General features: G+C 34.9%; 2 protein-coding genes across 2 annotated transcripts in view; one reads left to right on the forward strand and one right to left on the reverse strand.

Moving 5' to 3' along the window:
• Nucleotides 1-1,919, forward strand: part of unm_hu7910 (un-named hu7910) — a 42,251-nt gene extending 40,332 nt beyond the window's left edge. The window contains exons 14-16 of the mRNA XM_026268092.1: nucleotides 123-214; nucleotides 493-626; nucleotides 898-1,919. Coding sequence (XP_026123877.1) covers nucleotides 123-214; nucleotides 493-626; nucleotides 898-1,048 — 377 coding nt within the window. The 3' untranslated portion in view covers nucleotides 1,049-1,919. The remainder of the gene's footprint in view (nucleotides 1-122; nucleotides 215-492; nucleotides 627-897) is intronic.
• Nucleotides 1,491-5,153, reverse strand: ggh (gamma-glutamyl hydrolase (conjugase, folylpolygammaglutamyl hydrolase)). The gene is made up of 9 exons (XM_026268093.1): nucleotides 4,984-5,153; nucleotides 4,787-4,895; nucleotides 4,496-4,546; nucleotides 4,223-4,307; nucleotides 3,675-3,813; nucleotides 3,303-3,409; nucleotides 2,561-2,651; nucleotides 2,321-2,455; nucleotides 1,491-2,172 (listed from the first exon to the last, which is right to left on the reverse strand). The coding sequence occupies exons 1-9, from the start codon at nucleotides 5,129-5,131 to the stop codon at nucleotides 2,051-2,053; spliced, it is 987 nt and encodes a 328-aa protein (XP_026123878.1). The 5' UTR covers nucleotides 5,132-5,153; the 3' UTR covers nucleotides 1,491-2,050.
• Nucleotides 5,154-9,837: the final 4,684 nt, after the last annotated feature.

Genomic DNA, 9,837 nt, shown 5'->3' on the forward strand with positions numbered 1-9,837 from the left:
ATATAATTATTGTATAATATCCACCAGCATGTACTTTAGGTTTACCATCAAATTGCTTATATAATTGCACTGGATATACATCCATCCACCTGTTTCCCAATACAAGTTTTACTCTTTCTCAGGTCGAAAGGTTGCTTCTTCATGTCGCCATGTCCCTAAAACCTGCGGTTTGCTGGAACGTTACCCAGAGACCACTAGCTGCAAAAGAGGCCAGGTCAGTCACCAGAAATCAATTACAGTTGTCAGTGCCGATCCTAGACTTCTGGAGCCCTATGACAAACTGTGTCGGCAGGGAGGAAGTGGGGGGTGAGGTATGAGTGGTTATCAAGGAATGAATGAAACATGAAACATTTTTGTCCATGTTTCTGTCCATCTCAAATAAATACATTAATTTAGCTTTACCAAATTAATAACTTTTTTACAATGCTTATTTCTGTTTAATAACTGTTGCTTATTAACTGCTGCCTACTCATTTAAATCTTCCTCTTTTAGATCAAGTTTTCAGTAATGCAAGCTGGTACTCATGTATGGCCTCACACTGGTCCCACCAACTGTCGTCTACGAATGCATCTAGGCCTTATCATCCCTTCTAAAGGATGCAGGATTCGTTGTACGAACCAAACCAGGTCAGTTAAATGATAGAAACACAAGTTTATACACATCGATTAAACTGCATTAACAGCAAAGCTTTTAAAATGTTTCACTATTGCCAGCTCCATTTCCACTCCAAGTTACAGGATTTTAAATGAACACATGACAAGCATCAAATGTAAATAAAAAATTGGCGAGTAGAAGAACTTTGATAGTTGGTTTATTTTTATTTATTTATTGGAATTCATGTGTGGCATGGCTTTTACTATTTCATAATGTATTCACTGAATGTTGATTGTCTTTCAGGGAGTGGGAAGAAGGAAAAGTGTTAATATTTGATGACTCATTCGAGCATGAAGTCTGGCAGGAAGCAGAAAGCTTCAGACTCATCTTTATTGTTGATGTCTGGCATCCAGAACTCACCCAATTACAGAGGCAGACTCTGTCACCAATATAGACGATTTGTTCAAAAACCGCCAATCGGAGTGAGATTTACTGTCCTTAACCAATCACAGATTTTATTAATCACAAATATCTGTTGTGCTGTCCTGTTTATGATTACAGGGCAATGTGAATGTATAAGTCTTATGAAAAACAACCATGCTGATAGTTGTAAATAATATAATTGATGGATTTAGTTCGAGGGTTTTAAAAAGACAGTTCACCTAATATTCAATATCTTATTTCTGATAAAGCAAATACGATTTGTAATCATGTTTCAGAAGCACGTTTTTAGGGCACAACAGTAAAGAGTCAAATGAAAGCTACAATAAGCATTAAAACATACATTTTGAGATTTATATCTTAGGTTAGATTAAATGGTTACCTATAGTAAATTAACAGTATGAGTAATAAAATGCATGTTATGGGACCAATGAAGAGATCAGAATATGAGAGAATGAGTTGCATTTGCTCTTTATTTCTGAAAAAAGGAGACCTTAGTCACTTTTTATAGAAATATGATTGAACATCGAACTGTATGTTGTGGGTTACTTTATATAATGTGTGTCCAGGTGTATACATAAATGAGCAGATGTGTTAGCTTTAAGAGATGAGTGCACAGCCATAAAAAAAATCACTTTGTGCCTTCTCCAACCTTGGAAACTATTCCAATAAGGTCAAGTGTTAAAAAAAAAAAAAATGTTTTTGTGAAATTCAGATTCACTGCAAGCACGCATTTTATTAACACTACAAATTCTACACGATTTTTGTATACATGTTTGTTTACATAATTTCATCATGTGAAAATGTATTGTTTTTGTATTGTCTGGGAAGTATTCAGTTTTGATATGTCTGAAAAGAACAATAATAATTTATCTCAATTATAATTCAGTTTGACTCATTTTCATGTCACGTGTGTACGTGAAGTTCTAAACTGAAAATTAAATACTAATTAAAATAAAAAAACAGTAGTAAAGTGCATTAAAAGGATTGGTATCAGTGCATTAAAATAATTCATCTAATCAAAAAAATAGATCTGTTCAAATGCACTTTTAGGTCCAGTGTATTCAGGTTTGTAGTTATAGATCAAAGCTTTTTCCTCTTCTTCTGTACTAGGAAAGCAGTGAAAACTTTTCCTTGCTGTAAAAGCAACAAAATGAGGAGAAAGGTTACTCTGTGAAGGTTCAACAACTTAATGTGTTGATTCATTGCATTAAATGAATCAAATTTAATCAGGAGCTAATAAAAACACATTGTATGTTGCTCATTATTATTAACCATACTGTACCTTCATTCACAAAAAAGTAAGCCATGTAGAATGTGGTCTTAATGGCAGAAGGTGAGTGGGGAATATAGGGCCGAGTCCACTCAAAAGCATTTTTTTCTGGATGCCATTGAGTAGCGTAGATAGGGAAATCATATGCTGAGGGTATGCATAAAAACAGTACAATGACAATGTTGCTCAACAGAAAGAGGCAAAAAGCACAGTCTATATGTGTCTTCTATAAATCTGATTATTATCACTCACCTTCCATTGTGGACACAAACTCATTTTGTCCATCTGTGTTGGTACTCAAAACTCTGTAGAACTTTTTCAGGGTCTCACTCTTGGTAAAGTTCTAGATTTAAAGGTTTGAAAAGGCTTAATTTTATTTCCTCAACCAAAATAAAATAAAAATATACATTAAATCCATTACATGTGATATGTTCATTTATCTATTTATTTATTTGTACATTACCCTTTAAAATTAACATTGCCATGAATTATATACGAATTGTATGAATTATATTATGAATTATAATTCGAAACATATAAATATTGCAGTATTTAATATATTTCCCTGTGAGAACTAAAACATTTAACTGTCACCTCTGTTTGACCATATTTCTATCACAGACATGATGCCGAGCATCGGCATATGTATACTAAATAATATCTGGTGATACTGTCAAGTGATAAACTAACATTCTGTGAAACTGTTTTATAAGATGTGTATTATTAGGTGTATTATTTTTCTGTTGTTTACAACTGGTTACCAGTAAAGCATACAATATTAAATTCTAAGTTTAATAAAATGTAACACTAACTTATTAATCATTTTTAGTTTAATAATGTTAATTTAATCACTAGGTTTTAAAATTTTAATCAAGAGATTTATTTTTTTTATGCCAACAATGTATTTTAAAGCAAGCATCTAGTAGTACCACAGTAGTAAGAAAACAACAACTGATTTCAAGAAATAGTGGTTGAATTGGCCAGTCTGCTGTACCTCTGTAGAAAGACTCCACTGATGAGAGTTCTCTGTGAGGGCTTCTGTTTCCAGTGATTTCATAAGGTCTTCAGGAAACTCTTTGAACAGTCTACTGTCTCTGACATCTAAACAGCATTGAATAAATTAATAATATTTATACATCTATGATATTTATACACTTATTCTTAAAATGTTTTCACTTGTTTCAGAAATGTATACTAGGTGCACCTCAGTGGCACCATGATAATTACAGGTTACATCACAGAGTACCAAGCTAATAGTCAATTTCTGTGAAATTCACAACTGGTAGTTAGCTGACAATGTTACTTGAATTAACCATAATTTAAGTATATGTATTTTACAGTTAATTGTTATAAAACATGTCTTTACCATCTGTGAAGTTCAGTGGCAAGGCAATACCACTGGTGTTGGTGTGGGACAACAGCAACTTTCCACTTGTTAGCAATGTGAGAAGTTCAAATCCTAAACAGGTTCCCCATACAGGGAAATAATCACCATTTGAATTGGCCTGTTAACACACAAACATATCAATAAATTGGCTGGAAAATTTAATTACACCAACATATTGTATTGTATTGTATTGTATTCAACTTACACCAATGCCAAACAACAAAATGCAGTGTCATCATTATGACTCTTCATGAATTTTTCATTGCTCAGCAGTTAATCTTTTGCCAGCCCTCTTTAATAGCTCATAAACATAAATCACAAAGTTGACTATAAACCCATAAATTCAAAGTCTGACCTCTGCAGCTCCATTTAAAATTGTATTTTATTTCACAATTTCTACTTATTTAATTTATTTCTGTTTTACCTTACTATCAGTGCTGAACAGATGTTTCTTAATGTTTAAAAATGTACTTTGGATACATTGTCATGCTGAATATTTGCACCAAATGGGTGGTTTGTACACAAACCTCAAGAGCAAGTCTGTAGAAAATGCTAGCTGCTTTGGAATAGCCAGATGATTCTAAACTGGCTCCACCTCCAGGAAAAAGGACTCTAGAGAGACAGAAAAAGTGTCACAAATCCCTTATTGATTATAATATATACATACATACATACATACACACACACACACACATATATATATATATATATATATATATATATATATATATATATATATATATATATATATATATATATTATTAGAAAATGCTTATATTATTAGAAAATGCTTTACTTACCCATTTATGGATTTGAAGAGCCTTCTGTACTCATCATCAGACTTATTTATCCTAAAGACATTTAAAAAAAAAAAAGTTGCAATTTTGTGTAAATTGCAGATGGCTCTGTATGCTGCTTAATTTATTACTTATTTAATCAAATCAGAGATATGTATGTTAACCTTAACTTTAAGACATGGCTAAATTGTAGTCCCATTTTCTTATATGAATGATATTTCTCAACCAAAATAAACAACAGTATAACAATGTAATACCATTGCGATAAATATTACGTAATAAAAAAAATCTTACATCAGAGGCACAACACGAGCGCCAGCAGATTCCAGAAACTTAACGTAGGACGCCGCGATATACGAGTTTCTATGAGGCGGCGGGTCATACACTTCCTGGGCAAGAACACCTAGACAAGATTTAGACATGGTTTACTTCATGAAATATGTACACTTTAAAGTAGCATGCACTTTGTTTAATGCAGCGTTGCAACTCACCTATTATTGGTCTTTCGTTTGTTTTTATTGGTGTACCGATATGGTTAGCAAACAGGGCATTTGAAAATGTAAAAAGGCAGGCAAGGTAGATGTGAATCATGTTTTCTTTAGACTGGAAATGTTGTGGTTCCTCATCTGATCTATGCATGTGACAGACTGTTCCAGGTCGCTTCCGCGTTTATGACGTCATGTGTTTAGGTATTTTTTTAAAGGTATAGCGAATGTTACATAAAAAACAGGCTAATCATTATATTTAACATATTAAATAACATTTTTTTTTTTGGGGGGGGGGGGGGTATATAGTATTATTGGATGTAAAGTAGGGTCGTTATTTTCTCAGTAATTATATTTGTCATTTGTTTGAGTGATAGCCCGCTCACAGTAGCTCCTCACTGCAGAAGACAAAATAGGGGATGTGGTTGGATCCACATCTAGGGGGTGGAGATTGGTAGGTTTTGGGTGGAGATGGGTGGGTTTAGGGATCAGGGGGTGAAGACGGGTAGGTTTAGGTTTGCTGTAAGGTGGGAGGAGTTGGATCTGGATCCAAATCATGCCCCCGGGGTCTTGTTTTCTCTGCAGTGAGGACCATCTTTCCGTTCATGGAGTTAATGAACGCAAAACTGTAAAACATTAGGAATAGATCCTTGTTACTGTGATGTAACATTTATAGTAACTTTGTGTCATTTTACCTTGGCATTAAAAATAAATAAATAAATAATTGCTGTGATGGGGTTTCTTATACTGCATAATTTGTGTATGTGTGTGGGTTTGTGTGTTTTCCCTTAATAGGCTGAGTGAGTGATTATACATCATTCTCTGCTGTACTGTAACCCATTTTTCTCTATTTTGTCCTGTTTTGAAAAGTTGTGGAAATGCAAAAGTGGATATGTTTAGACTCGAACAAAGAGAAATTAAAAAATATGTCTGCTATGGTCTCCCATATATCTTGTTAATATGTTTACCCTGCTATACTTAGCCGTTCTTTATGCAATATGCATCTGCCACACCGTACAAACAGACTGATTTACCATAACCCCTTCAAATTTATAACACGCTTAGAACCTTAAGCAAAGTAAGAAATGCGGCCTTCCACTGAAATGCAGCTGAGCCAGTTAAGCAGTGTAATGTTGGAAACAAATAGTGCTTTATATCCTAATATTTGCTCTGTTACTTATAGTTTCATGTTCAACTGTACTTGCTCTTGTTGGGCTATAGCACATTCATAGAGTCTTTCCTAAGCCACTCTTGCATTCTCTTGTAATTATTGTCATCGTCCTGTTGAAAAAGCGAACCTTTCCTGAGGTCCTGAGTGCATGGGTTAGTTTTTTTTCCAAATTATATAATTAGCATGGTGTTATGCAGAAGATGAGTGATGCCTGGTTTTCTCTAAACATGACTCTCAAGGCCAATTCACACTGCAATGCCAACAAACACGTTTGTTGAGTTTTGATGAATCAGTGTGCACTGTTGGCATCTGTTGCCATTGGTTGGAGTTTGTTTTCACCCGACTGAACATGTTCAGTGTTCAGGTGGGAGCTGTTTTTCATAAAATTCTAAATGCAACGGCTAACTCGTTTGTTGCCGTCTGACTCTGTGGTGTGAATGAGGTTCAGTATGCCAGAGAATATAGTTTCTCAGAGTCTTTTGCAGATTCCAAACGGGACTCATGGGTCTTCCACTGAGAAAAGGCTTCCAACTGGTGATAGCTGTCCATAAGCAAGTTTCTTTCTTGTCCATGCTTGATTTCTGAAGCTCTGAGAGTGACCATCAGGTTCTAGCTCATCTCTCTCAGGTCCTTATCCCTGATTACTTAGTTCTAGAACTAACTTAGTTCTGTTATATAAATAATAGAGACCAATGTGCTTTCGGGATATTTCAATGCAGTCTCACAATACTATATCTGAGCTTCATAGGCTGACGACTAACTGCATGGTTTTTGCTTTTGCTATGCTATGATATGCATTCTTCTTCATGTGATGTTTTACTGTGCTTTTTAAACAAACAAAGAAGATGTCTATTGGACTGGAGTGTGCTCGTGATGATGGGTTTAGATGAAATATTTCTCTTACATATGCAGCATAGTTTAGGATTACTGTTTCTGGATGACCACATTTATCACAGTAAGGAGTTTAATGTCCCTATAATGTGCAGAATCTGATTTAATCTCAAAGGTCCAGTGCACAGTCTGGAAATGATAGCATCATGTATTTTATTTTATTTTTCTGTATTCCCTCTTCACCAACATGAGTAAACTAAATAGTTAATTTGCTTGTTTTGTGGAATCATTACAAGCACAAATCTTGCATTGTGATGTGTTTTAGAGTTAACAGAAATGTCTGTAAAATGATTAGATAATGTCCTGGCAGAAAATGACCTGTACATTGTCTGTTTGTTTAATGAAACTGGACAAGAGTAACATGCAAACCAATCCTTCCATAATTAGTATAGTACTATAGTAAAGTATAGTACTAATATAAGTCAATATTTCCAGTCAATATTTCAGTACATTATCTCCCTCTCCTAAAACCATTTGGTGGCAGAATTTCTTTACTTTATGCTAATCTTTTGGTATCATTCTTTCCATTATCTTTCTTATGTGTGACATCAGTGTTATTTACACATTGAATTAGTTCAATGAATCTAATGGGTCTGTCACAGACACTTGAAATGAACACATATGAATATGAAGGGTAATAGTCTTTAATAAAACCAACTAATGTAATCCAAACAAGGAGGCCTGGAAATACACATATACTGTACGTCGATGAGAACGAACAAACTAAAACTGAGCAGACAGGAACTTAAATACACAGGCAAATAAGGATAATTAATGAGACACAGGTAAACTAACTAACATAATCAAAGGGGTGACAGAAACAAGGTCAAACAACAAAATAAGGCGGGCAAATAAAACCCTGCGTTCCATTCAGAAGGGCTCATCCCTATGTCCTAATCCCTTCAGAGGGTTTACCCTCCGGAAACTATTGTTTTAAAGGGTTGAAGGATGTAGGGGACCAAACAACTTGAAGTGCCATTTTGCATCATCATCCCGTGCCCCACACAGAGGCGCAACTAGGTTTCCTAGTTTACTGCCTCTTTATGTCTAATTAGTAATTTTACCTCTTTCTACACTTCATTATAAAAACTTAGAGCTTCATAGATACTAGAACATGTATCAGATTTCTTTTTTTTTTCACATGAGATGTTGCCCTCTTCATTTCTTCCAACAGTAATGGAACTTTCAATGTGATGTTCATCTGATCTATTCTCTCTAAGGTAAACTGATTTTGTTAATCCCCTTTCCTTTTCCCTTATTCACTCTTGTTATCAGGAGCATGAATTTCAGTACGTGCCTTCACTATCATTTCTGCTTTCTCTTTGTCAGACTGCTGCATTCTCCTGTATCACCAGATGGGATATATTTCCATTTTCTCCTGATTCCTCTCACACTCCTAATCCCCAGACATCTCCCACAGATTTTGATCTACAGTACCAATTTAATACAAAATGTTTGCCAGCTTTGCCTTTTCATTGTCAGCTTTGCCTTTACTTAGCTTGAACTTGTTAATATTGTCACATGTAATCTGTTCCCATGCTTTAAAATGACTGACATAGTTTGTTTATTTTTAAGTCATTCTGGGAGCTTAGTTTGTATTCTGTTCTATTGTGTCTGCATTTACATTTCCCAGTTCATTATGGTTTAAATGTCAGTTCATTGTCATCACCTATGTTCTATTAGTTATTAACTGGGTATTTAAAGGACAATGTGACTGATTTTCAACCGGATTTGTGTTGTTATAACACTAGTAGTAGCCTATATGCAAATGACCAGTACATACTCTTTCTCCATGTTACCTGCATCCATGTATCCTTGTTTATTTGATGGCAAAAAAAAAATTTCTAAGTCATCTCCAATGCCATTTCCAGTCAAAACACATTTCATACTGCAAGTCTCTGGGTTGCAAACAGCCTATAAATATTTAGCTTGCTAAATATTCCTTTGGCATCGACGCTTATCTCTTTGGTAATTCACACTATGTGATCATTCATGTGAAAGAGCACCAATTTGCCTCAGATTTCGAGCTTTGGTCTGCATTCTGCAAAAAAAAAATAAAAAAAAATAAATGTTGGCAAGGAGATATCATGCCTAAAATTGTGTACCTGACATTAAGGCTTATCACAGAAGAACTATCCGCACAGCCATCTGGCACAGGTTTTATGCCAGAGGGCCTTTCTGATGTAACCAGTCCGTGCAACCCTGCTGGGACACACACAAATTTGTTTTATCCAAGTCTTAGAAATATATTTCAGACAATATTTTGCATCTGGAGTGATGGTTATGTTTAGGGGTGGACCCACAGGCTTGCTTTTTTTCCCTAAAAATCATTAATAATAAGCAGTTTGGTTTGTGTGTTGTTGTTCCTATTGTAATGTTCTGTATGCATTAAAATCCCACGTATTAGCATTCTGTTTCCTACCATGTCACCCAATATTTTTTATTAACCTACTCATATCTAATTCCATGCCTTTCTTGCAGGATCATCAGACTTCTGTGATTGTTTGCTACAAAGTTTTAACCATATAATGCACCAACTAACAACAATGGTTGCTCAACAGTCTAACTCCATATGGGAGCTGCTTTCAAAGTTTTGTGCTCAAAAAGTGACCAGCACACCTGGGACACAGAACAAACTAGTCCGGCCCCCACCTCTTGCACCTTTGAATTCTTACCCCACAATGCAATTAGTAATTTAAAATATGGATAAAACACCTGTCTAATTCAGTAGAATTCAGTACAAATACATATTCTGTCACACTTGTCTGTATTTATCAAGTAGTCCTGAACGCCTTGAT

The sequence above is a fragment of the Carassius auratus genome, chromosome 7, assembly GCF_003368295.1.
Source record: "Carassius auratus strain Wakin chromosome 7, ASM336829v1, whole genome shotgun sequence".
In the NCBI taxonomy this organism is placed as follows: domain Eukaryota; kingdom Metazoa; phylum Chordata; class Actinopteri; order Cypriniformes; family Cyprinidae; genus Carassius; species Carassius auratus.

What these genes read in the sequence shown, in the direction of transcription:
- ggh (XM_026268093.1), bottom strand. Translation starts at nt 5,131, where the DNA reads ATGCATAGATCAGATGAGGAACCACAACATTTCCAGTCTAAAGAAAAC. An exon ending in AAACGAAAGACCAATAATAG is followed by an intron (nt 4,896 to 4,983) that starts GTGAGTTGCAAC and finishes AATCTTGTCTAG; the next exon opens with GTGTTCTTGCCCAGGAAGTG. An exon ending in TCTACAGACTTGCTCTTGAG is followed by an intron (nt 3,814 to 4,222) that starts GTTTGTGTACAA and finishes GTGTGTTAACAG; the next exon opens with GCCAATTCAAATGGTGATTA.